Source organism: Dromiciops gliroides, chromosome 2, assembly GCF_019393635.1.
Source record: "Dromiciops gliroides isolate mDroGli1 chromosome 2, mDroGli1.pri, whole genome shotgun sequence".
NCBI lineage: Eukaryota > Metazoa > Chordata > Mammalia > Microbiotheria > Microbiotheriidae > Dromiciops > Dromiciops gliroides.
In genome coordinates this window covers 192,178,269-192,205,127 of record NC_057862.1, presented here as the reverse complement: position 1 = coordinate 192,205,127, position 26,859 = coordinate 192,178,269, and the positions used below count along the sequence as shown (strand labels likewise).

The window sequence follows — 26,859 nt, the reverse complement described above, 5'->3', positions numbered from 1 at the left end:
ATGGTTCTGAATTAGCTATTTAAAGTCTTCCAGGGACGTGGTCAATCTCTATCCAGCTAGTGGCTAGCTGCCCTTCCTATTCAATCAGATTACTCCTCCCCACACTTTGTAAATAGTGACAAGGTCTCTATTTGAATATTTTGACCTTATAAAGTTAAGTGCACCAAACAATCCTTGACGTCTAAGAGTTTACAATAACAATTTAGGATACAACAATGATAATTAGCTAGCATTTTTATAGTTCTTTTAAGTTTACAAAGCACTTTACAAGTATTATCTCATTTGATTCTCAGGATACTTTTATGAGAGAGGCACTAATATTATCTATTATGCCATTACAGATGAGGAAACAGATTGAGAGGTTCTGTGACTTGCCTAGGGTCACATAGCTAGTAAGTGTCTGAGGCAAAATTTGAACTCTCTCCCTGACTTCGTCCTTCATACTATGCATTACCCCACACCATGCCTTAAATTTGTTTCTTACAAAACTTTCAAACATACAGCCTTGAGAGATAAGCAGGGCAGGTGGTATCCCCACTTTACAGTTGAGGAAACAAAACTGAGAGAGTAAGAATTTGCCCTAGCTCACACCAGAAGAAACTAGAACTCCAGTAATCTGACTGTTTACTCTAGTGCTCCCAACAGGGTGCAAATCCTTGCATGAAGTGACTGTGAGCAAAGGGGTTTATGCTATGGGTGTGTAGGAGGGTGTAGTATGCAGTATGGAAACCTCTAGTTCCGTCAAACCCTAATCCAGAGGATAGGACGGTCACAAAGTTAAAACAAAAACAAAAAAACCTACATGCCAGGGAACACATAAAGGGCCACTCCATTCCTCCCAGGCAATCTCTGATAAAACTACACCTGACATCACACCTGCCACTCACCATCAATGAGGCAGGAGGACAGACTCGGTTGTCCGACTGCTCTGCCTCTTAATTTCCTTCCTTCGCTCCCTAGCACACCTAAGTAACTGAGGCACAGAAACCCAGGGCGTTGGGAGCTGCTGTTTGGCTTCAACCCAACAATCCCAGGCATCCAAAGACCTGTCAATGGCCAGAGGGCAAAGTGCTTTTTTGGTCAAAAGTGGAATTGGCTCTTTCCTCTCAGGACCCAGCTAAAGCAGTAGGCAGGACCCTGGGGCAGACACACCGGTCCCCTCCACTTCCCTGGTTCCTCAGCTACTCTGGCCACCAGTCTGAGACGGGTGTGGCTGGGGCGGACTCTAGGACCCTGAGGTACCCTGGGGCGGCCGGACACTCCTATAAGCCTCGGGCTGTCTGACAGTCCAGCACGGCTGCTGTGGAGTCCAAGCCCGCACCTGGCTGGCCAGGGCAGGCGGGGTGATGGAAGGCCTGGTCCACTTGCTGCTGTGGCTCAGCTCTGGGGGTAAGCGCCATCGCCATCGACTGCTCATATCCAGCCCCTGAGGGGCCCCACCCGGCCTCACCCACCCTTCAGGAGGTCTGGACTGGACCGGGGGCAAGCTGAGTCTTCCGACCCCGAGCCCAGAAGCTCCTACTCTCCTGCACCCTATCAGGGTGAAAGAGGGTGGGCAAGAGTGTTGGGAAGGACCCGGAAACCGCCTGCACCTCCCAGGTCCACACTAGGGCGTCCTACCGTAGCCAGGGCGGGTAGCGTGGCCCAGATGGCCCCTCCACTATTCCCGTGGTGTCTCTACTCTCCAGGGGGCCCTTCCCTGAGTAGTTCACCTGCATCCAAGTCCCAGAAGATCAGGGGCACGCCTGGCTCCGGTCCTTTCGCTCGGAATAGATCTGAGACCCTGGGGGAGCTGGGGGAGACTCAGTTTGGGGGGAGATGGGGGAGAATGGTGTGACTGGGAACTGAGGATTGGGAGAGAAGGGGCCCAGCCCAGTAGGTCACTGAGCCGATGGGATGCAAGATCAGTATGTCTCGGAGCTCTGGATTCTGCCCACCAGGAGCAAAAGAAGAATCAAGTACTAGGGAGAGGAGAAGGAGAGTGTGATGTGAGGAGGGGGCCACACAGATAGGCATCTCTTTGTGCGTCCTTCGTGAGGGTCTGGATAATTTTACCAATGCAGTGAGGCAAGAGGGTTCTGCCGAGGGCTTCCTGACCCTTGATCCTTCTTACTTCCCTGCCCAGTAAGGCATCTCTATCTCCCCCTACTTCTCACCACGCTTTGAAGGTAGAGCGCTCTTTAACCTTAAGATTGGGAAGCAGGTTTTGAGGGGTTAAGCCTAAGGGATCCCCTGCTTTATCTGCCCAAGACTAATAGCGTAGAACCACAGAGATTATAGGATTTTGGAGCCAGAAGGAACCTTAAAGACCATCTCGACTAGCGGTTCTTAACCTGGGGTCTACAAACCTGTGGATAGATTCCATGGGGTCCAGATAACTTGGATGGGGGGGGGGGGAATTACATCTTTATTTCATCGTCATTGGTTTTCTTTGTCATCCTCTCTTTTATTTTATTCTGAGAAAGCGTCCATAGGCCTCACGAGAATGCCAGAGGGTTTATGACAAAAAAAGGCTAAGCATCTCTGATCTAGACCTAATTTTACAGACTAGGAAACTGAGGCCCATGCCCTTGCTCACACAGCCGTTCGTGGCAGGGCTGAAACTCAAGCCAACCCCAGCTGGCACATCTTTCGAATCCACACCCCACCCCTCCCCCTGTTACTTCTGGATTTCTTCTGCAGGTATCATTCTCTGCTCCTCGAGTTCCAAGTCTCCGGTCCCTTCCCGGCCACCCCCGCCTCTGCCTTCTTCTGTCTCAGGACTCGAGAGGACGGGTGTCGCCTCCCAGAGTGGCACTCAGGAGCCCGCAGCTTCCCATGGCCTTTCCGGTGAGACCTCGGTTCTTCCTAGCTGCAAGACCGCCCCTCCCTCCCAAACCCCACGGCTCCCCCCTACTCCCGTTCTCCTAGTCTCAAAATCCCGAGCCCACGCCCACACACTCCTAGCCCCGCCACCCCACCTCGGTCTCACTACTCTAACTCATGGGAGCCCCAAAAGGAAGCCGCTTTGGGCTCGCTCTTGCGAGCTTTTCTAGGACATCAGCCATGAGCGGCTGGACAGGCGTAAGTGGGAGATGCCCAGGCCTCAATGACCCTCCTTTCCCCCTTCCCCTCCCCCCTGTTCCCCGGACTAGACTGGCAGTGGCAGTTCTCCACCTGCGGAGCTAGCGGGAGGCGCGGCCCCACGCAGGCGCAGTGCGACGGGGCGTACGCGGGCGGCAACGTGGCGGTGACCGTGGGAGCAGAGGGCTCCTTGCGAGGAGTGCAGCTCTGGAAGGTGCCGGCCCTCGCCCGTTATCTGTAAGTGCCTGGGCTGAGGGAGGGCAGGGCGGAGGCTTAGAGTGCCTCACGCTAGCCCAGACACTGTGTTGGTCAAGGGACTGCCCCTACTGCTGTTAGGGAGCATAAGTGATGGAGAGAGGAGGCAACGGGGCCCGGATCCCTCCCGGTTCCGACCTCCTGGTCCAGCAAGCCTAGGGTCTTTGGCTAGAAAACCCATCCCAGCGAACCCCGGCCTCACCTCGCCCCCTTCTCTGCCCTGCTCCCGACGCCCAAACCCAGCCCTTTAGGGAGACGGACATACGTCTAGTGAGCAGATTCATCGCCCTGAAGTCACCAACATAGGCACTTAACCCGAGCCTTAACTTTGCCGTCGGGAGGGATGCTTAGGGATGGCTAAGGAGCCCAGGCTGGCTTCCCCCAGGATCTCTGCTTACGGGGCCGCAGGAGGCAAAGGCGCCAAGAATCACAACTCCCGGTCCCACGGGGTCTTCATCTCGTCGATCTTCACCTTGCGCCAAGGGGAGCTGCTCTACATCCTGGTGGGGCAGCAGGGAGGGGATGCCTGTCCCGGAGTGAGCAATGGGGGCGGGGTATGGGAAAGGGGCGGGCGGGGGAGCGGAGGAGGCCTGGAGTGTTTAGGGAAGGGAGGGGCTGTCGGAACCCACTGTCTGCTCCCTCCTTGTCCTGTCCCACTCTGTGCTGGCAGGGGAGCCCGGAGAGCCAAGACGTTTGCCTCGGGGAGTCTTCAGCAGCAGAGGAGGAAGAGAAGGCGGCTGGAGTCCCAGGGCCCCTGGGTCCCAGGCGCTGGGCTGGAGGGGGCGGGGGCGGTGGGGGCGCCTCCTACGTCTTCCGGGTAGGTCCCATCTACTTTCCCACCGACCCCAGGACTCCCTGGATCCTTCTTCCTAGCTCGTGTCTCCATCCCCAGGACCCAAGGGCTCTCCTTTATCCTCCCGGCTTCACATGAAGGAGGGTCCTTGGGAGACCGATCCCCTGATAGCGCCCATACCCTTCTCAGCAGCTGCAGTCCGGGGAATTGGAGCCTCTGCTAGTGGCTGCGGGCGGCGGGGGCCGAGCCTACCTGAGAAGGCTACAGAGAGGCTGGCTGAGACAGACCCAGGAGAAGCTGGAGAACCGGACCTCTGCGCCTGGGATTGGCGGGAGGGGCGGGGCCGCAGGTGAGGGGGTGGCCGGGTCCCTAAATGACCGGCTGGAGCTTGGCGTCCATCCCCACGGGTCCACTTTCCTGAGGCTGCCTGCTCCAACCCAGGCTCTTGTCCGCTCTGCAGGTGGAGGAGGTGGATGGCGATCTGGGGCTCTCTCGGCCCAGGGCGGTCGCTCGCTCCTGGAGGGAGCGGAGGGTGGCCAAGGCTGTCCCGGAGCCTGGGCTGCACTCCGCTGGGCTCCAACAGGCGGCTTTGGGGGCGGGGGCGGACCCTGCACCGCGGGAGGCGGCGGCGGAGGCTACAGGGGTAGGTGACTCCCCAACGGGGCTGGCTCGGAAAGAGGTCTCCCTGGGTAATGAGTGGGGAAAATCGGTAGCTCGCCCTATCTTTGGGCACGCACGACCATGATTTGTGGGATCAAGGATGGAGTGCCCCATTTCAAGAATCGAGAGCTACCCAGTGATTTGGGGCTGCGGGGTGAGAGGAGGGGACAGCAATCAAACAGTAAAATGAACCGTAAAATATTATTGTCCTTAGCTTGTAAACTCTTCCATTTCCCCCACTTTCCCTTTGAGGACTCTGCTCTGGGATCTACCAGGCAAATGGACATCCCCATCTTCATTTCTACTCTCGATGTTCAGTTGAACACAACAGGGTTTTTCCTGGCACCTCTAAAATCACACTGCATCTTATTATTTGATAAGCTCAGGAAGAGAGAACCCATTCTTTGAAATATGAGAGGGGCATCCGAGGAAAAGATTTATGAACTCCCTTGTTTCATAAACATCTCTGAAAATGTTGTTTAGGCCAGTGTGACTTGCTTTCTCCCTTCAAATCCACAGACAGACAGTGAGATTGTGACAGCACTCACTCCATACTCTTCCTCAAAACCCTTAGTTTTCCATTGTCCAATACCCCTGCTCCCTCTCCTCAGATTTGCAAAAATTGTGTGCTAGATGGAAGGGACCCTAGCCCATGGGACCCCTGAGTTCCTTGACTGAAGTCCCACTGTGTTTTTTCAAATGACCTGTGTGATGTTGGGAATGTCACTTAAACTCCCTGGGTCTGAATATCCTCATTTGTAAAGTGAGGTGGTTGGACTCTGTGATATCTAAGGTCCTTACTAGCCTAAATCCGATTATCTCTGTCTGTCTATCCCTCTATCCCTCCCTCCCTCCCCAGGGGGTGATACTTCAGAGACAGATGATCTTTGGACAGATGGGGAAGATGGTGTTTCCTTTGTACATCCCAGCAGTGAGCTCTACCTGCACCCTTTGACGGGTAAAAGGCTCTGCTCTCTTCATATTCCTAACCTTTACCCTTAACCTTCTTAGAAGTCCTCCAAATTTATTATTGTTGTTCAGGCCTATCTGACTCTCTGTGACCCCTTTTGGGATTTTCTTGGCAAAGATAATGGAGTGGCTTACCATTTCTTTCTCCAGTTCACTTTTACAGATGAGGAAACTGAGGCAAACAGGGTGAAGTGATTCGCCCAGGGTCACACAGCTAGTGAGTGTCTGAGGCTGGATTTGAACTCAAGTCTTCCTGACGGCAGGCCTAGAGCACTAGCTCTATCCACTGCACCACCTAGCTGCCCCAGCTGCATTTATATTGCACCTAAAAAGCTTTACATACATTGTCTCATTTGACCATCACAATAACCCTACCTTTGAGATAGGTACTATTATTATCCCCATTTTACAGAGGAAAGTTAAGTGACTTGTCTTGGGTCATTCATAGGATATGCGTCTAAGACAGGTTTGACTGACTTCAGGTCCTGTTATCCCTTATGCCACCTGTACTCCCATCAGAAATACTGGGTCCAGGGGCAGCTAGGTGGCACAGTGGATAAAGCACGGGCTCTGGATTCAGGAGGACCTGAGTTCAAATCCCACCTCAGACACTTGACACTAGCTGTGTGACCCTGGGGCAACTCACCTAACCCTCATTGCCCCACAGAAAGGAAGGAACGAACGAACGAACGAACGAAAGAAAAAAAACACTGGGTCTGAGGTCCAGAGAGTATACATCTCTTTTGATCTGAGCTGCGAGGTGTGTGGGCTGTTTGTTAACTGAGGCTGGGGTCCTTCAAGGCTACCCATCCTCAGGACTGTTCTGATAACACCTAATTCTGCCTGCAAAATTGACAGAAACCTGATATGCTTCTAGACTCATGAATATCCCTAATGGAATGGCAAGAAGGTCTCTCTCTCTCTCTCTCTGTGCTTCTCCCCTACCTTGTGATGAGGCTTCCCCAGACTCTTCTCCTATCTCTGACTTCATCTTACTCTGACATTTCTTGTTCTGGTGCTCAACAGTCACGGAGAACCACGGTGAGGTCGATATCAGGCTACACCTCAACTGCAGCCACTGTCCTTTGAAAGAATGTCATTGGAAGGCTGAGCTCAGAGAGGCTGTTTGCATGTGCCCAGAAGGCACCATGTTGGTTGGAGATAACATTACCTGCACAGGTACCACCCTTTCCCCTCCCTACCTCTCCTCAAGGCATATCACCTCACACCAACCCCTCCTCCAGTGCTTTCAGACCAGAGCATACAAAGTCTAGGGTAGGATAGGGCAGGGCTAAGATCCAGGAAAGGTGGACAAAGAAGCCTTATTTCCTCATCTTCCAGCTGGGGTGAGGCACAATCCATTAATTATTAGACGGTCCAGAATCTGAACTATGGCAAGGTCACTGGGACTTTTCCCCAAGCTACCAAAATTTTGAAGAATTTTTCAGTCCTTCAGCAACATAGAAACAAACATGCTTAGAACCTACCTGTCAAAAATAGTTAAAATAGGAAGCCTTGCCCTATACCTCAGACAGGCCAGGTAAGCTCTTCTCCCACCTGGCCCTGCCTTGGTTTGCAGGGACCTTACAGTGTCTAAGGATCTCTGCCATGTTCTCCACTCTCCCCACTCCTTTCCTAGGGAATACTTTGTGCCAATTGCCACCAAGAAACTGCTAGTTGTGGCTGTAAGGGGGCCTAACCCGGAATAACCTTCTAGGTTGGAAGGATTTCAGTCTCGTCTCCTGGGAGGGGAGCTCTTTTCTTTTCTGCAGGGTTTCTCATATAGATATAGTTAGGGGGTCTAGCCATAAAGGGACTTCTCTTCACAGCACTGCCCTCTCCTCTGAGCCCTCTGATTCTGACCATGGTGTTGGTGGTGGCTTCAACCCTGAGTCTACTTTTGATCTGTGGAGGTCTGATAGTAGTAGGTAAGGAACTCCTATTGGGCCATCCATATAAGATTCCATTGAGGGCTGAGCCATGAAGGCAAAAGAGCCTAGGGGAGCCATTGAAGATGGGCAGGGCCTCCAGGAGGTAAGAGGTTCAGTAGGAGGCAGCATTCTTTTTAATTTTAAAAAAATTTTTGGCAGGGCTATGAGGGTTAAGTGACTTGCCCAGGGTTACACAGCTAGTAAGTGTCAAGTGTCTGAGGCTGGATTTGAACTCAGGTCCTCCTGAATCCAGGGCAGGTGCTTTATCCACTGGGCCACCTAGCTGCTCCTGGAGGCAGCATTCTTAGTGGAGGGAGGGAAGAGCTTGGGAGATGGGTTTGGGAGAATATGTGCCAAACCAATGCTTGCCCTCTACAGCACACCAACAGAAGTGGTGGGGCTTGTGGAGGACAAGGCTGCCAGGCACCGAGTATTCTCTCAGCAAACTTCGCACATCAGCCATCAGAACTGCCCCTAACCCCAACTACTGCCAGGTTGGACTTTGTCCACCCCTGTCCTTGCCCCTCCCACCAGGGCTTCTCGAGGTTCCCAGAGGCAATATCACTCTGCTCAGGTGAGACTCCTCAAAGCTCTTCTCCTAAGGCAGGTACTACCTCACCTCCCCACCTCCTTCCTTCTTTTCTTCCTTCAAACCCTGTTGTTCCTCAACAGACAGAATTATTTTCTAGCACTTGGGTTTTAAAGAATGGGAACGTTTCAAGGGGCCACTGAGAGCTCAGTTATTCCAGGTCCACCCAGCTGGATATGCAGGAGGTGCTCAATAAATGTCCGTATGAATAAATGAAATGCAGTCTCTTGTTCCCTCCATGCAATTGCCAGTCCTTTGAGGTTCTTCCCAAATTCCTAGCCTTTCCCCTGATTCTGATTTGCCTTCCTACAGAGCGCTGGGGCATGGTGCCTTTGGTGAGGTGTACGAGGGGTTGGTGCTAGGCATCGCTGGTGGCCCCACCCCACTTCAGGTGGCTATCAAGGTGAGAAGGAATCTGATCTAGACCCAGGATGCTCAGGATTATCATAAGATCAGAGACTTAGAGTTGGAAGGAACATTAGAAGCCAACCCTATCTTTTTTTTTTTTTTTAGTGAGGCAATTGGGGTTAAGTGACTTGCCCAGGGTCACACAGCTAGTTAGTGTTAAGTGTCTGAGGCCGAATTTGAACTCAGGTACTCCTGACTCCAGGGCCGGTGCTCTATCCACTGCGCCACCTAGCTGCCCCCAACCCTATCATTTTAAACTCTAGGAAGCTGAAGCCCTATCACTCTCAGGGTCACACAGCTAGTGTTCGTCCAGTTCTCTATCCACTACACAATTTACTATATAAGAACTGAAACAAACATTTATTAAGCGCCTACTATGTGTCAGGCACTGTGCAAAGCACTTTACAATCATCATAGCATTGGATCATAAAAGTGATAGAGGGAGGGAGGGAGGTTCCACGTGTGGGTACTAGGGTCTAGAAAGGGGCACTAAGAAGGCCCAGCTTCTCTCAATTGATGCTGACCAGGAATATTATGGAGTGATGGTGTCTCTTCATCTAATCTCCTCTTTCCCCTTCTCTTTAGACCCTCCCAGAGCTCTGCTCCCAACAAGATGAAATGGATTTCCTGATGGAAGCTCTTATCATCAGGTATCCCTTAGGACTTGGGGGGACTAGATGCCTGATTGAGAAAGACCTAAGGGGAGGCAGTGGCACCCCCAGACTCCACTGGTTCCATGGGCTGACTCCCAGTATCTGGGTGGATGAACAGAGGGGGCATCCTTCACTCCACCCTCTCTAGCACCCAGAAATATATACTGGCATGTATGAGTACGTGTGTGTGCCCACTGACATGCACATCTCCTTCTCTGTAAGTGACTGTATTTTTGTGTCTGGTTATGTGATGTTGGTTTGGTTTGCATGCTCATGTGTGGCTTTCTGGATGCCCTCAGTAAGTTCAGCCACCAGAACATTGTGCGGTGTGTCGGCCTTAGCCTCCGGGTTACACCTCGACTCATTCTACTGGAGTTGATGGCTGGTGGGGATATGAAGAGCTTCCTGAGGCACAGCCGGCCTCACCTGGTGAGCACCCCTCCCCCAAATACCTGAAGAGACCACGAAATCTTGAGTGATCTTACTACCCCCTTGCTCCCACCTGGAGATGCCAAATTCCCTATCCAGCCCAATTAATCTCTGATTCATCTTTGGCCCCTTGGTTCCCAGGGCCAGGCTTCCCCTCTGACCATGCAAGATCTACTTCACCTAGCTCATGATGTGGCCCAGGGCTGTCACTACCTGGAAGAAAATCACTTCATCCACAGGTTGGGGAGACTAGGGGGAGGAAATTTTGGCTCAGAGGGACACAAAACCTTAGCCCCAGGCCCCATGGGAGCTTCAAGTCTGTATACATCACAGGTTGGGGAAGACAGATAAAGAAGAAGGAAATGTCTTAGGAGGGAGGGGCAAAGAAGTCCTTGTGTCCAGGGGCCAATGATGGGCCGGGAGGTTGGGGATATCTATCAGATACCGCCTTTCCTGGGAACTGAGGCAATGATTCTACAGGGATATTGCAGCCCGGAACTGCCTCCTGACCTGCAGTGGGCCTGGCCGAGTAGCTAAGATTGGTGACTTCGGGATGGCTCGGGACATCTACCGGTGAGGGGATTTGGATACCTAAAGGAGGGAAAGAGATCGTACTTATAAATGGTTAGAATAGCAGGAACAGAGGGGATCACATGTCCTGCGGAGGATGTGTTGGCACCAATTTCATGCTTCCTTTTTATAGAGCAAGTTATTATCGAAAGGGAGGCCGTGCTATGCTACCTGTCAAGTGGATGCCTCCTGAGGCTTTCCTGGAGGGCATATTCACCTCTAAGACTGACTCCTGGTAACAGTATCCTATCAGCTGGATAGATAAGTATAGGGAAGAAGCCCTTTGGGCAGGGCTTTTCTTTTATTTCCTTAAGTGGACTTATTGCAATGCAGCCCTAGCTGGTGTCTGTCTAGGGACTGAAGATGACCTGGAAGTGAGGGGGTCTGGGGGGAGGCAACAAGATCCAGTAGCCTGAGGAGCAAAGAAAGTCTAAAGGTGTAGCTGCCATGCCCAGGTGCTGTTAGGCTAATTCCTGGCTGTGGCACAGGTCTTTTGGGGTTCTGTTATGGGAGATCTTTTCGCTGGGCTACATGCCTTACCCTGGCCGCACCAACCAGGAGGTGCTGGACTTTGTCATTGGAGGAGGCAGGATGGACCCGCCTCGGAGCTGCCCTGGCCCTGTGTGAGTAATGGGTGCTATCATTGGGTGGGTGATGCCCAGAGAGTGGGGGTGGGAGCACCTAGCCAGCCACTACATCAGGGCAGTAAAACCCAGATGTATTCCAGGTACCAGATCATGACCCAGTGCTGGCAACATCAGCCTGACCACCGGCCCAACTTTGCTAGTATCCTGGAACGGCTCCAGTATTGCACCCAGGTGGGATGTCGCTGCCTTCATGTTCTTTATTCTTTGGGGTCCTCAGACCTCAAGACCTAGAGCTTGAAGGGACCTCAGAAACTATGCAGTCCAACCCCGTCATGTTACAGAGAAGGAAACCAAGCCTCAGCAGGGTCATGTGACTTGTTCATCATCAAAACAGGTGGGATTCGAACCTGGGTTCCCTAATTCTGGAACCAAGAATGCTCTTTCCATTACACTGTGATGCTTCTTCTCATGATGTCTCAGGTCACACATAATGGAAACAGAGAGGTCTAAGAGACCTCCTCAGATCCCTGAGTAACCCTTATCCCCTTTCTCAGAAACAAATTTCTCCACAATGAAATTAGGCACAACTATCCCCTCCTGTTCCAGGACCCGGATGTGCTGACCACACCTCTGCCAGTGGACCTCGGGCCAGCCCCAGAGGAAGAGGGGATCTCTGTGCTGGGGAATGGTCTCTCCCATCCCCTGCTAGCTACCAGCAGCATAGACACTCCCCAGCCTCAGGAGCTACGGGTTGACAACCTTGAGACTTGGGCAGTGAGTTCCCCGGAACTCTGCCTCCTTCCCAGCTCCAAACCCCCTAAGCCTAAGGGGCTCCAGTTGCTGGACAAGAGGCAGAGTCTATGGAATCCCACATATGGGTCCTGGGCCACCCCCATGGCTGAGGGCGAAGACTCAGGCATCGAAGAGAGCAGCACTTCCTCCCCCAGCCCCTCCCCCACCTTTCCTAGCTACCCTGGTAGTCCAAATCCCAATTCCCTCCTGTCTCTGACTCACCACCCCCCCAGCCTGTGATGAGGGGTCATGCTGCTTGTCAGGGTGGGAGCTGGGAGACATCGGGGGAGTCTCTCAGGCTGACACAGAGGGGCCTAGCCCATCATAAGCCAGCACTGCCTTCTAAGGGACATGATTCCCTCCCCCTCCAGTCACCTCAAGCTTGGCCCTGTTGCAGCAAGGAGTGCCCCGCTCCTTCCTTCACATCCATACCTCCCCAGGACGGCCTGTGGCCAGAGCAGCAGCTCCCAGTCCCCGCTGCAGCTCTTGCTTCCTGAAGTTGTGGCAGGCCTGAGACTCCAAACGGGGGGGGGGGGGTTCCTTTACCTTTGCCACGTCTGCCCTCTGAACTTGTATCTATAGTGCATTGGAATAAAACGCTGTTGCCAGCACCCTAGGTTACTGTGTTGGAAGGGTTGGGTGGACCCAACTTATCAGCTAAGCTCCATTTGCCCAGGCTGCTGCCCAAGTGAAGGGCTGCAGACTGGACCAGGAAAGACAAGGCTGGATGCACAGCTGGCTCTAGTTTCTGTCCCCATCTGGCCGCTTCAGGCTGATTTTAGACCTCACCATCCTTTTCCTCCTTCCAGCGCTTCACCCTTGCTTCTGGGCTTGGACAGACAGTACTGCTGGCTGGGAGAGAAAGGGGTGATAGGATTACAGAGTATGTTGGATGGAACTTCCGAGGTCACAGCCACCCCCCCCCCCAGTTTACAGATGAAGAAACTGAGGCCCAGAGACAAGCAATTTCGTTCAGGATCACACTAGCTAATAAGTGTCTGAGACAGGACTGGATTCATGTCTCCATTGCTATTAGTCTTTGTGTTAGACCTTGCTGCTGGTCAGGTCAGGACTTGATAACAGCCAAATTTTCTTTCAAATCCTAAATTATTGGATTCTACGGGAGGGGAGTGGGGTAAGAAGACACAGGAACCTGCATCAGTGAGTTTTATTGGAAAGGGAAGGGAAGGGAAGGAGAGAGGCAACTCGCCCCTTCCCCCTAGTGTTGAAAGGCGGGACCATACAGGTCAGTTGTGAATTAAAACTCCCAAATCGTCTCCCTTCCTCCCCCCTCCCCCTACCCAAAGGGCTCCATAGCAGTCCCTCTCTCCCAGGGATGGGCAAGGGGAAGGAGGAAGAAAGAAACTGTTGCTTCTTCCTCCCAATTAGTGTCATTCCTCTTTAGGAGGGCCGGAGCTGTGGCATATGTACACTCCTAGCCGTCAGTCAATCTGCAAGCCCCCCCTCCCAGTGGAGGCCGGGAGTACTGCAGGGTCTATCTTGGAATCCTTGGGATTGCAAGCCTGGATTCCTTAAGTCCTGTGCATGCAAGACCAGCGGGCAGCAGCAGCCGAAGGTCTATCCGATGGCGACCCGAGGAACTCTGGGGTGGGGACGGGACCAGCCTCATCTCTCAGCCAAGCTCGCCAGGATGCTGATGAGATTGTCCAGCCCCATTAGGTACCCATCCTCTCGGTTGCCTTCTTCCCAGGGCCTCCTGTGGTCCAGGGTTTGCCCATCAGGCAGCTGAGTGGTCTTGCCGAAGTCAATGAGCCACACGCCCGTGCGACGACTATGATCGTGCACGAAGAGAAGGGAGCTGCCGATTACCTGAAATGGAGTATGCTCAGAGGCCACCAGCGTAACAGACCGTGCTCCACGAAGTGTGCCCAACCCCTTCCCAGCCCACCCTACCCCGGGTGCTTCTCACCTCGTGTCTCCGGAAGAACTCTGACACGCTTAGGGTGTCTCTGATCTGTTGCAGTCGGTTCAGATATTTTCTCTGGACAGGGGAAAGGAAGGGACAGTGTCAAAAAGAGGTAAGAAACAGGGAGAGCAGAGGGTCTACTCCAGGTTGTGGATCCGGGATTCCAGATTCTAAACAACCCCATTTCCACCCTCACCCCCGGCCATATCTCCCTCTCTCACCAAGACCTCAGCATCCTCTTCTACAAATTCGGCGAACACTCGAATCACCTGCTCCCTGCTTCGGGTAGTCTTGAAGTCGGTGCTGCAGGAGCCATCGGCTTTCTAAAGGAAGAAGGAAGGGAATGGGTTGGGGAGTGGGATCAGCACTGACGGAAGGGAAGTAGGCGAATGGGCTCCGGCTGGGGAAGGTCTGGCGGCTGAGGGGACAGATGCCTCCTCTTATGGCCACTAAAAAGCCCTGGCACCTCTATTCGGGGGATGCCTGGCGACGCGGGCCCAAGGCGCTCACCTTGATGCCCTCGATGCGGAAGCCCAACGTGGTGCTGGAGCTGATCCCCTCCCGCCACTGCATGTAGCGTGGCTTGGTAACCGCTCGCTGCGCGTGTTCTTCATCCGTCGGGGCCGAGGGGTCCACAGCCACCATCTTCTTGTACATATCCTTGCGAAGCTTGGGCCGCTCTCGCGCCTTGGTCAGCTCTTCTTCCAGGTAAGTCCTGCCGTAAAGGTGCCATGAGGCGACGGGCGGGAGACGGCGGGGTGAAGGAAGGTGTGCCCACCTAGGCATCTAGGTCTGAGTCCAAGCCTGCGCGCCAGGGCTGGCCCTTCCCTCTCGGCCCCTTGCCCTCCCCGCTGGGCACCCAGCCACTCCGCAGGGCGCTCACCTGACGCCCATCTTGCAGTCAAGCACGCAGGGCCCGTCGAAGCCGGCCAGCAGGTCCTGAAGCTGCAGGTAGCTTTCACCGTCGCGCTCCACTACGCCGTGGAACATGGGCACGCAGCCTCGAAGCGCGTCGCCCATCAGACGGGCTAAGCAGCTGCGCTCCGGCTCTGAACAGCGCTTCAAGATCATCCCGTTTGTTCCTGCAGCCTTGAAACTTCCTGAGGAGCGAGAGGGTCATCGATCAGCCTCCCTGACCCAGCCAGGACGAGCCCCTGAGTATTGTTACTTCCCCCCTTCCCTCCTCCAGCACCCAGTTCGATGGCAGAAGTTTTCCTTTCCCTGACCCACAGGCCATCCCAGGTGGGGGCTCAGCGCCCACGTCGGGCCCATTTCGTCTCCTCACCCGTGTGACCCGCCAGCTGCACCCAGGCGTAGCGCTTTTTAAAAGGACTGATAACCGGCAGGTTCACCATGGTTCGGATCTTCTGCCAGGGGTTTCTCTGAGGAAGAAAGACAAGGGGGCAGGAATAGAGGCTGGTGAGCTCTGCTGTCCTGGGCGGGGCTCTCAGTCCCACACACTTAAATGCAATGCCCCACGGCCCCTCCCCTTGGGGTCGACTTCCCGCCCCCTTCAGTCCACAAGTCCGAGAGCTTTCCAAGTAGGGGCGGGACTTAGGGACAAAAGGTCTCACCCTACCCGCCCTACACGCTTTAGCATAGGGGGTGGGGTGGGGGCGATTAGGAGGGAGGCAATACCCCCGCATAGCTACACCATGAGCACTGGCTCCTACTCTCATGGTGTCTTCTCTTCCACTTTAGCATCCGGCTAAAGACCTTGCCTCTTATCTGACAGCAGTCGTGTGCATTGGAGCTTTGCCACGTGGTTAGGGACCGTAGGGCAGTAACAGAGACCGAACTACCCTGCTTCCCAACCTGCATGGGATTGCGATCAGAGCGGGAGTAGCCCCAGGGGTTGAGTAAAATTAAGGAGAGGGAACGTTTAGGGACAAACGCTCCTGGTGCCAGTAGTCTGGCAGTTTTACTTGTCCTTCCTACCACCCCTGCCCCTTCCATTAACCCCGCCCCAGATCTTACCTCCCTAGGTATCAGTCTTCTTCCCACCCCCACCCCACCAATCACAGCCCTGCATCTTCTCTCTCCGTAGAAACTTAGTGTCCCGGTTCGTTAAGGGCATTTCTAAAGCGATCAGCTTGCTACTCAAACACATTCCCAGCATGCTGTTAACCACTTAATTCAATCAGTCTACTAATTAATTAACCAACAAGCACTAACGAAGCCCTTACAATGTTAGGCACAGTACTAGGCACTAAGGATAAAAAGACAAAAAACAGTCCCTTCCAGGAGTTTACACAGGGGGAGAGGGTAGGGGAGAGGGGAACGACAAGCAGCAAAGACATATAAGTAAATATATATATTTTTATATATATATATACACACACATATGTATGTATGTGTGTGTATGTGTGTATGTATATATGTATGTATGTATGTATTTTGGTGAGGCAAGTGGGGTTAAGTAACTTGCCCAAGGTCACACAGCTAGTGTCAAAGGTCTCAGGTCAGATTTGAACTCAGGTCCTCCTGAATCCAGGGCCAGTGCTTTATTCGCTGCCCCCACATAAGTAAATATTATATAGATAGATATGCAAACACACATACATGACAGCCCTGTGATTTCATCTGTGTAGGTTCCTACACAGGTACAGACTGGCCTAATCTCTCCATTTTAGTCTTAGAGAGTTTCCTGGGACACTGATAATGGCTAATAGCATTTATGTAGAGCATAAGATTTGAAAATACATAATACATCAATACATATACATAGATGTATATATGTATATAAACAAATCTTATTTAATCACTGAGAGCTTAAATGAGTGGCCCAGGGTCACACAGTTGAAATGTAATACTGGGGGCAGCTAGGTGGTGCAGTGGATAAAGCACCATCCCTGGATTCACGAGGACCTGAGTTCAAATCCGGCCTCAGACACTTGACACTTACTAGCTGTGTGACCCTGGGCAAGTCACTTAACCCCAATTGCCCCGCAAAACAAACAAACAAAAAAACCAGATGAAATGTAATACTATATGTGTGTGTTTAGTAACTGAGGGGACACTAGTAATTGGGAGGATTAAGAAAGTCTTCCTGTAGGTGATGGATCTTGAGCTAACCTTTGAGGGAAGCAAGCATTCTGCAGCAGGGAGGAAGGAATGCATTACTGGCTCAGGGTACAGACAGTAAAAACAAAACAAAACAAAACAACAACAACAAAAAAAAACCCAAGCAAAGGGGAGATGGCAAGTCATTGACGAGCAACAGTAAAGTAGGCCAGTCTAACTCGAAAAGTAGAGGGTGTGAAGGTGAATGGTGTGTTCCCATGTTTTCTTCCTCCGATATATGCCTTTTAAAAGAGGATCTCTGAGGATGGGGCAGTTGCTTAACCCCGGGATCCTAGGGCTTTTTGAGAAGGAGACCTATCCTTTCTTTTTCCTCTGAGCAATGAGCCTAGAGCAGGGGAAATGAGGTGTGAGTGCTGTGATTTATCGACAGCCTGGGGGTATGGAAAGGATTGCTAGATCCTCCACCCAGTGAAACCTGAATTCCCACGGGATTCCACACATTAGCTCGGTGACCTTGGATTCCTTATCTGTGAAATGAGGATAATGATACCACTGTCTTATAGGACTAACTTAGTGGTCAGATCCCTCCTGCCAAGACTTAGCCAGTCTTGACATGATTATTTTAAGTGCTTTATAAATCTTAAAGTGATTACTACATACCTCTAGTAGCTATCTTACAGGCATCTGGGTGACTCAATGGATAGAGCTCTCTGGGCCAGAAAACAGGAAGACCCGAATTCAAATGTGGCCTCAGACCCTCACTAGCTGTGTGACCTTGAGCAAGCCACTTAACCTCTGACTTAGACAGGAGAAATGGCAAACCACTCCAGTATCTTTGCCAAGAAAACTTGCATACGGGGTTATGAAAGTAGAACACCACTGAACAACAAGAAGAAACTATCTTACATGTCTTTGAAAAGATCAGATGAGATGATTATATCAAGTGCTTTATAAAACTTAAAATGTCATTTGTTATCTAGAGTCAGAAGACCTGGGTTCTCCTCCTTACTCTGCTATTTGCTACCTGTGTGACCTTGGGTAAGTCACTTAAAAGCCTCTGAGCATAAATAAATAAATAAATCTGGAAAATAATGGAGTTGGACTAAAGATGGTCTCCAAGGTCCCATGCAGCTCTAAATACTATGATTATATCATTTTGGGGAGGTAGGAAGTAGAAACTGGGGTAGGGTGTTTAGGGGAGGAGGTTCCATCTGCTCCCTGTGGGAAGCTTGCCAAATAATCCTGTGGCATCAGCAATCAAACCATAGATCTATTTATTAAATAATGCTGTGAGATCAAAGTAGGGGTGGACAGTCAATCTACTGGCTAAGAGGATCATTGCCTTTTCTAAAAAAGTGTATTTCCTTTTTTAAAAGTAAATTTATTAGGGGCAGCTAGGTGGTGCAGTGGATAAAGCAGTGGCCCTGGATTCAGGAGGACCTGAGTTCAAATCCTGCCTCAGACATTTGACAATTACTAGCTGTGTGACTCTGGGCAAGTCACTTAACCCTCATTGCCCTGCCCCTCCAATTATTGTTTTTAACATTCACTTAAAAATGTTTAAGTTCTAAATGCTCTCCATTCCTCCAGTCCCTCCTCCTACCCATTGAGAAGGCAAGCAATAAGATATCAAATATACATATGAAATCATGCAAAACATATAGGAATGTATTTCTAGTGAATGTATTTCTAGTGAATGGCTACTCCAGGGGCTGGGGTGGGGTGGAAGGAGCAGTTTCAATAGGTTTTTGGACAGGGAGGGCTCTATTACCCCTTCCCTGGAGGCCAGCCCAGGGAGTTAGCTAGCAGTCTTGCCACTCATAGCCACTCCTCACAGTCTATGAACTAAGGCATGGATGATTTCACCTTTGTAACTCCGCTCCAATACAACCCCCTTTCTCCTCTTATACTGCCACCACCCTGGCGAAGGCCCTCATTTTTTCAAGCCTGGGCTACTCAAATAGGCCGTTAGTTGGTCCATCCTCTCTCCATTCAGCCACCAGAGATTTTCCTAAAGCATAGGTCTTACCATGTCACAACCCCCAGCCCCCACTAAATAAATCTTCTATCTTCTCCAGGATCAATTTTAAAAAATTCTTTGTTTGGTATTCAAAGCTCTTCATTACCTAGCCCCCCTCCCTTACCTTTCCAGTCTTCTTACACTTGATACAAATCCCTACTACCCCACCCCATTTTGATCCAGTGACACTGGTCTCCTGGCTGCTCCTTACACAAGAGTCTGAACAAATTAACAGGCAGAGCCCCACAACTGGATAGCTGCTCTCTCCCCCTCTTCATCTCTGCCTTCAGGATTTCTTGGCTTCCTTCAAGTCCCATCTAAAATCCCGGCTTCTACAGCAGCCGCTTTCAAACACTCCATTCTAACGCTTAATTCTCTGTTGATGGTTTCCTATTTGTCTTGTATACAGCTTGTTTGTACATAGTTGTTAGTTGTCTCTGTCATTAGACTGCGCACTCCTCAAAGGCAGGGACTATCTTTGGTCATTCTTTGCATCTTCAGTGCTTAGCCCTGCGCCTGGCACATAGAAGGCAATTAATAAATGCGTATTGACAGACTGGGTAACTGGGAGGGGTAGAGGAGAAGGGGGGAGAGATCTGATTGCTAAAGTTTGGTGAAAACAGAAGTTCTCGTGCTTCTTAGGGGTTCTACTCAACCTACCTGTGATGCCTTCCAGGGCTGGGGAATACAGAGATGGCACTTCAATTGGCAGCATTACGTAGCATGATATAACATTAAAAACATACAGAAGTCAGTAGGAATCATGGTGACACATAAGGAAAGCACAGTAGCTTTAGGTTCAGAGGAGCTGAGTTTCAGTCATTTACCCCTTGTGTGACCCTGGGCAAGTCTCTTATCCTCTCTGGACCTCAGAAGATCCTCATCTGTAAAATGAAGGGGGTGAGGCAGCTAGGTGGCGCAGTGGGTAAAGCACCGGCTCTGGATTCAGGAGAACCTGAGTTCAAATCCAGCCTCAGACACTTGACACTTACTAGCTGTGTGACCCTGAGCAAATCACTTAACCCTCATTGCCCCGAAAAAAAAAGGGGGGGCTGGGCTATATTACCTCTTGAAGTCTTTTTATTATTTTTTTTTCTTTTGGCGGGGCAATGAGGGTTAAGTGATTTGTTCAGGGTCACACAGCTAGTGTCAAGTGTCTGAGGTAGGATTTGAACTCAGATCCTCCGGAATCCAGGGCAGGTGCTTTAGTGCACTACCTAGCTGCCCCCCAAGTCTTTCTATTTCTAAATTTGTGATAGTAAGAATTAGCTTCTGCTCCTCATTCTTTTAATTTACTAGTCTGTGACCTTGGGCACAAGTCACTTAATCTCTCAGAGACTACTTTGATTTTTCTCACCTGCAAAATGGGGTTAACAGCACCCTTGCCCTACGTATCTTATATGCTTGGGGTGGGGATCAAAAGAAATACCGCAAGAAAAAGCCCAGTTAGGTTAGGTTACCTCCATTGCCGGCAGATGAAAACGAACCCCTTCTAAGGGTTCCCTCAATTATGTGGGTCAGGTATTGCACTTTTGCCTGGAGAGAATTTTCAGACACAGGAGGTGACTGCAAGGCTCCCTTTCCTCTCCACCCTCAGCAAAACGATGACATTTGTCTCACGGTCCCCTACCACGTCTCTGGATGCCTTCCCCTTTGCAGCCTCTTGCCTCTTCTTCAATGCTGACTTTGTCAGCCAGGCCTCTAAGAGGCCCCCTCGCCTCCCCACCCCCCACTCTAAAATTACCTGCACTTCCACGGGCGACATCAAATAAAAATCTCCATTCCCACAGGTAAGAAGAAAGCAATTTGCCTAATCAGATCAAGTAATTCACATTTCGCAGACCTAACCCTCCCTAGAGGGTATTTGCATTTGAAAAAGGAGCTTGTGGACTATCCAGATGAATCTCTAATTGTTGGGAAGTGGGGAAAGTGTGGAGAGTGAGGGTGGCCTAGAGGCTAAGAAAGCCCGAAGCGGAGTCAGGAAGACCCGGATTTTATAGTCATATTACAACACATAAAGGTGATGTGACCTTGGGCAAATCACTTAACATTTTAATGCCCCAGACCACTTTCTGCATTTATGAAGGGAGCTTCCTTCCTAAAAAAAAAAAAAAGGGGGGGCGGGGGAGCAGCTATGCGGTGCAATGGATTTCAAATCCAGCCTCAGACACTAATCACTCCCTCTAAATTCCCCATTTATAAAAGCAGGGGCTTCATCTACCAGCCTGCTCTTGATGCTTGGTCTATTACTCTGACTCCATCCAAGTTCCAGTCCCTAATCCCTCACGCCAACCTCCAAAGTCACGAAGTTTGGAAAAAGACCCCAAAGTGCTCCTCTCATCTCCCCTGTCCCCAAGACTCTCTCCTCTTCCAAATTGGAGGCTGGCTGTGCACCCATGGTCCTAGCTTTTAGGCTCAGGCCAGACTGTACTGCAAGGTCAGAGAGGCCCAGGTTCTAGGTCACTTGGCTTCCAGGATCAGAAGCCTTAGGTATAGGTAGGGGGGATACTCCTTGGCTAGCACAGATACGCAAAGAGGCGAACCTCCACCTCTGTTCCTGTGCAAGCCTTCGCCTTTGCCCGTCTGCTCCCCGCCCTCCTGAAAGTAGTTTCCTGGCACAACCCAAGTTGGGACAAGGAAGGGGCGGGGGACCTGAGATGACTGTCGTTGGTAACCCCTGTCTGAATCAGAACCCAGTGGACTGGCCACAAGCCAGCTCCAGTCTGGACCAGGCTGAGCAAGTCCCGCTGTGCTGGGAGTCTGACCAAGACCCGGCTAGAGTCAACAGCGGAGCCCGTGCCCTTCTGGTGTTGGGGAAGCCGGGCCGAACCTGGGGGCCCCGCCTTCAAGCGCATCCGGCCCCTTCCCCTGGCAGGTGCATCCTCCCCGGGCGCCGCTTCCTGCCCTGTGGCCAGGGTGATGTTGAGCTGAGTGGCGGCGGGTCCCAGGGTAAAGCATGGTGTAAGAAAAGGCAGAAGGGATCCCCACCGTCCCGAGTCAGGCTAGGGCCAGCGTAAGGCCTCGAAACTCCTGGGTGGGGAAGCAAAGTCCGCCTGTGTCCCTCCCCCGTCCCCCAGGCAGCTTCGGTCAACATTCCCCAGCTTATCTCCCGCCGCCGCTGTTTGCCTTCGGGGAGGCCCACTGCTAGGCTGGGGGATGGTAAGAGACCGGGGAGAGCAGCCCAGAGTTCCCAAGGACCGGGACCATAGTAGGCCTTTCTGGGCCTCACCCAGTCCGTACTTAAGCCAGGACTGCGGGCAACCCCCTCACAGTCACGAGTCCAGGTCTCTCGCTCCCTCATGACCCACGTCTCCCCAAGTAACTGTATCGTCGAGTCCAAGTAGGAAGGGGGGAAGGAGAGGAGGGAGGGGGAACAGCGAGTGGCTGCCCCCGCGAGACCCTCCTCACACCTCTTGCACCCACCGGCTGCGCCCCCGCCTGCCTCTCAGCTGTCGGGTTTGAGTGGCACAGCGGCCGCCCCCGAAATGCTGCTACTGCTTTTCTAGTAGGGGGGATGGGAATAGAGAGGGAAGAGGAGTCGAGACTAAGGCCTAGGAGGGAAGGAGACCAAAGGAGTCCCACCGCCCCATTCCGGGATGGTCCACCCACCCACATTCCTTCTCCGGTCTCCTAGTTTCCTATTCTGACTCGGCGGCATGAGGCCTTCCCAGGCTTTTGGCCCTACCTCAGTCCCTAGAGCAACCTGTCTTGTGCTCAGGCACACCTTGGGAAAAGAAGTGTGTGTGTGTGTGTGTGTGTGTGTGTGTGTGTGTGTGTGTACGCGCGCACCAGCGTCCTTCTAAGAAGACTTTTTTATTCCTTCTTTTGTCATTAACCCCCTCAAAATTCCCAGGAGACAGGTATTTTTAGCTCTAGATGGTGGGGAATTGAGTCACGGAGAGATTACGTGACTTGCCCAACAACGTACACCAAGTTTGCCGCAAAGTCAGGAACAGGACCAGGACTGTCTTAAGCATAGGTTCCCACGGATAGGTCTGGCACTCCACCGTGCCCACCCTCTGCCCTATTCCTAGGCCCTGCTCCTGTACCCTTGCTTCCAAGCAGCCAAAGAAAGTGGTCCTTTACTCTCGGGGTAGGCAGGGAGCCACCTCGGTCAGAAGAGCCAGAAAGACCAGGCGCTGAGAAAGAAGGTTGCTTTAAATTGAAGGATCCTAACTTCTCCCTCCTCTCTAAAGTGAGTGCCCCTGGCTCCCCCCCTTCACCATTCCACTCCCCGGGGCTCTTATGTAAGCTCGAAGATGGAACAGCTCCCTCATTCTGGCCTCAGTTATGAAACGTGGGCGCCTATTTTAAGTATTTTAAGGTGCTTTGGTCAGAAAGAGAAAGGGACAGGAGAGATTGCTCCCCAGTTGGGGTCCACACGTGAGCAGCGTCCGGCACGCACACCGGAGCGCACAGACACAAGGTGGGGGCGGGCTCCGCCCAACCAGTCCACGAGAGCAGAGTAGGACTGAACCCCATCTGTGGTCAAATCCCTAGGCCCGCTGACCCAAGGAAGGAAGACCTGGGTGTGGGGAAGGGTCGAATGTGTTTCAAGCAGTGGCAGGGAAAGAGAGCTCTTTGATTCCTGAGTTTTCCCATCTCCAGGAGCCTCCAGTCAAAGCAGAAGCAAGAAAGAGGTGCTCCGCCTCAATTTACCTCCTTACAGAATGACACCCTCCCCTCTCCCCTACAGCAGGACAGGGTTTTGAACCACAGGTGGACTCTCGCAAGTTTCTCCCCAAGGCCTGGACTGGGGGAAACTGGGGGTCACCTTCTCGCTGGGCGGATTCTAAGCCCTCCCCCAACCCAAATGGTCCCCTGTTCCCACGTCAGGGAATAAGCTGCCTGCCGGGAGCCCAGAGCAGACGGCGGCGGTTCTGAGAGCAGGAGCCAGGAGAGCCACTCCACACCCACTCGGGAGAGAGAAACCGTAGCAACTGCGGAGGATGGGAAAGACGACGCCCTGGGGTGGGGGAGGTAGCACCCTCCATTCCAAGAGGAATCCTGCGCCAGAATAGGACAAGTGAGCTTCTCCAGTACCCGTGACCCCTCCCTCTGAGAGCCAGAACTGGTGGAGTGTGTTATGTCACGCTTCTCCACCATTCAATTCAATGCAATAAACATTAATTAAACGCCTACTGTGTGCAAAGGCTTAGGGTGTAGCTCCAAATTCAAGCTCTTCTTTCCGGGAGTTTACAGCCACATTAGGGGGAATCAGGCTTGGGGCAAGGGCTGCTGACCATCTACTCATCCTCCAGATACTCCATCCCGGAGTTGAGACACTGTCCGCGTGGCCCATCTCCTGGAGAAGTTTCTGAGACAACATCATTTCACCCATTCCCAGGGGCTCTGGGGTCCTCCCTCAAAACCTGAAGGGACCAGTCCGCCCAGGCTGGCCCGCCCACTCCCGGGTGGGGGAGCTCATCTCTAATTTTCTCCTAGTTCTACCAACAGGCGTTCTAGGGCATATGGGCAGCAGACTGCACCAGGAGCCGGATAGGAACCAAGGGGTAGGGGGCTGGAGATACGTTTTAATGCAGCCCAGACCCCAGATTTAGCGTCCCCCTGGCGTTTGGCTTCCTCGTCTCCCCTCCGATAATCCCAAGGGGTCTCCCTGCCAGTCACCTACCAAGGAGGTGATGTGTCCCCAGGGCACAGCCCCCAGCGCTGTCGCCTCTTCTTACCCTACCCCGCCCCCAAGGTCGACCCTGCCCTGCCCCGCCCCACCCCGGTCCCTGTCGCCGCTCCCCCCCCCTTCCCCCTTCCCCGTACCTGGACCACTTCTTCACTCTGCTCCAGCTGCACGTTGCCGCGGCTCCGGCTCTCGCTGTCGCTCAGCAGATCGTCCTCGGAGTCCTCGGGCAGCGACGAGGAGCCGGTGGAGGAGACGGACGAGGTGGAGAGGCGGCGGGGCTGCTGCAGGTGCGTGGAGCCCGCGGTGTTGAGCCAGTCGCCCTCTGGCTCCGGCGGCCCCGGGCTCGACGGAGCCCCGTCCGGCTCCTCGGCGGTCACAGTCAGCTGGGGAATCATCACCGGGGCTGGGGCCGGGGCTGGGGCCGGGGCCGGGGGCGGGGTCGCTGTAGGGGCCGGGTGCGACAGCCCGTTAGGGACCCGTCCCCCGCGCCGCTTACCCCGGGGAGCCCGAGGGGCCCCGGCCGCCGCCGCCGCCGCCGCCGCGGCGCACCGAGCCTCGAAGAGCAGGCGCAGCTCCCCGACGCTCCGCCGCGGGGCCCGAGCCAGCGCCGGGCTGCCGTGCCCAGGGTCCCCCGGCTGCGCCATGCCCGTCGGGCCACCGGGGAGTGTCATGTCCCGGGCGGAGCAGCAGAAGGCGAGCCCACCAGCCCGCGGCGCCGCGGGGACTGGGGCGGCTCGGCGCCCACAGCTCCGGTCGCCCCGAGGGGCGGGGCTGCGTGGGGGCGGAGCTACCTCGCACGGTCCCCACCCCCTGGCCTCTCCTTTCATTTTTGGAGAAACCCTGGGCTGGGCGGAGCGGGTCTCTTCGCGGCGAGGGGGGGCGGGCAGAAATTGGGGCCCCAGCTCCGCCCCGCGCTCTGGGAAACCCCGCGGGGGCCTGCGGGGGAGGGGCCTAGGAGGAGACGCGAAACCTGGGGCCCAGCCCCCAGCGGCGTCCGTGGGGAGGAGGCCCACTTCCCAGCGACTCAGTCTCCGCCTCCAGGCGTTTGGTGGAGGATAGCTGGAGGCCTGCCCAGTCCCTCGCAGCGTCCAGAGGCTTCGGGGCTGGAAGCGATTCCGGGAGTCTGGGGGCTTGTTCCTGCGCCGACCCTCAGCTCAAGGCCACGTGCCTTTACCTCTGTACGGGAGGAGAGGCGGGGCGGCGACGGCGGGGGCGGAGGAGGAGCCCAGATCTTCCTGGGACCACCTATTCCTTCAGTCGCCTTCCCTCTTGCATTCCTTGGCTGTTCCTCGCTCAGATTGTTTCACACTCCCCGCTGTCTCCAGTGCTTTTCCAGGCTCCTTCTCGCCTCCTTCTCTTTTCTGCTGAAGGTTCTCTGCCACCCGACTCCCTTACAGGGCTCCCACCCTGTGGGCGTGGGCAGGAAAGCTAGGGACTCTGCCCTGGAGAAGGAACTGGACTACCTAAGCCAAGGTTTCTCTTCTAGCCGGGTTTCTCCACCCTTCGGCATAGAACAAGGTCAGGGGGCGGAAACTTTACCTCCCCAGGTACCAAGAGCTTCCCCGTGGCCTGGGAGCACAGGCCTATGCTTGTGGAGACCCTGACAGGCTTGTAGAGAGAGAGATAGGCCGTCTCACTGATTGCTCCTTAAATCCAAAGCCCCTCAGTATAGGCACGCTACTTGCCTCAGGACTCACCCAGGCCTGTGAGTTACAAGACCAGATTCTTGTCCCAGATCTCCCATTAATTGTGTCACCCGAGGCAGGTCACTTAACGGATTTCTCTCATCTATGAAATAAATTGCAATAAAAATATACAGCATCTACCTCAAAGAACTGTTGTGAGATAAAATAAGATATGAAAACTCTTTTAAAAGAGCCTTGCAAATTTAGGGAGGCTTGATGTAGTAGATAGAGGATTCAGATCATGTCTCCGATACTTCGTGGGTGATGCTGGGCAAGGCTCTGTGAGCCTCTTTTTCCTAATCTATAAAATGAGGATCACTCATCTATCTCACAGAATCGTTGTGGGGCTCAATTGACAGAATAAGTGTAAACCAACTTGCAAACCTTAAAGTCTCGATAAATGTGAGCTGTTATTATTATGTGGAATATAATAAGTCATGGAATATGAGTGTTGGAAGAGACCTTAGAGAATGTAATTTTACAGATGAAGAAACAGAAGTTGTAACTCAGTGTCCTCATCTCTAAAATAACAACTTAAATTTCTAGAGAGCTTTACTATTGACGCATCACTTTCCATGAGAGGTAGGTACTAGTATCATCCATTTTACAGATGAAGAAACTGAGGCAAGTTAAGTGACTCGCCCAGGGTCACACAACCCAAATGAATGGCTTTGCGGCTTTGGAAGTGTTCTGTGTCTTTTCTTGTGTAGGTTACAACTGAAGTGGGCTGATTCCTTCCGGGAGATGGATACCTTTTCCTTGGAAGACCTCAGACTTGAATACTCTAATATTTATAAAGCGTTAATAAGTGTTAACTTGGGTTAAGCAGTCCAATGCCTCCCCATGCCCCAGGGTAGCAGCCATGT

At 52.9% G+C, this 26,859-nt stretch overlaps 2 protein-coding genes across 8 annotated transcripts; one reads left to right on the top strand and one right to left on the bottom strand.

Annotated features, from left to right (window-relative positions):
• The first annotated feature begins 1,269 nt into the window (after positions 1–1,269).
• On the top strand, positions 1,270–12,253 carry LTK (leukocyte receptor tyrosine kinase). 5 transcript variants are annotated; one of them, XM_043980364.1, is made up of 20 exons: positions 1,270–1,389; positions 2,683–2,829; positions 3,135–3,300; positions 3,704–3,821; positions 3,989–4,135; positions 4,301–4,460; positions 4,572–4,754; positions 5,631–5,729; positions 6,767–6,919; positions 7,570–7,668; positions 8,050–8,245; positions 8,573–8,663; positions 9,254–9,318; positions 9,621–9,750; positions 9,892–9,989; positions 10,231–10,323; positions 10,454–10,555; positions 10,809–10,943; positions 11,048–11,138; positions 11,514–12,253. In XM_043980364.1, exons 1-20 carry the CDS (start codon positions 1,347–1,349, stop codon positions 11,937–11,939), a joined length of 2,742 nt encoding a protein of 913 aa, XP_043836299.1. In that variant the 5' UTR covers positions 1,270–1,346; the 3' UTR covers positions 11,940–12,253. The 5 variants fall into 5 exon arrangements, with proteins under 5 accessions (XP_043836299.1, XP_043836300.1, XP_043836297.1 ...); XM_043980365.1 differs by having other exon boundaries at positions 3,704–3,854; positions 9,663–9,750; XM_043980362.1 differs by having other exon boundaries at positions 3,704–3,854.
• Positions 12,254–12,781: 528 nt separating this feature from the next.
• Positions 12,782–25,098, bottom strand: ITPKA (inositol-trisphosphate 3-kinase A). 3 transcript variants are annotated; one of them, XM_043989143.1, is made up of 8 exons: positions 24,446–25,098; positions 19,331–19,369; positions 14,912–15,008; positions 14,510–14,726; positions 14,137–14,341; positions 13,848–13,949; positions 13,630–13,701; positions 12,782–13,529 (listed from the first exon to the last, which is right to left on the bottom strand). In XM_043989143.1, exons 1-8 carry the CDS (start codon positions 24,977–24,979, stop codon positions 13,326–13,328), a joined length of 1,470 nt encoding a protein of 489 aa, XP_043845078.1. In that variant the 5' UTR covers positions 24,980–25,098; the 3' UTR covers positions 12,782–13,325. The 3 variants fall into 3 exon arrangements, with proteins under 3 accessions (XP_043845078.1, XP_043845080.1, XP_043845079.1); XM_043989144.1 differs by having other exon boundaries at positions 12,786–13,529; positions 19,331–19,348; positions 24,446–25,097; XM_043989145.1 differs by lacking the exon at positions 19,331–19,369 and having other exon boundaries at positions 12,785–13,529; positions 24,446–25,097.
• Positions 25,099–26,859: the final 1,761 nt, after the last annotated feature.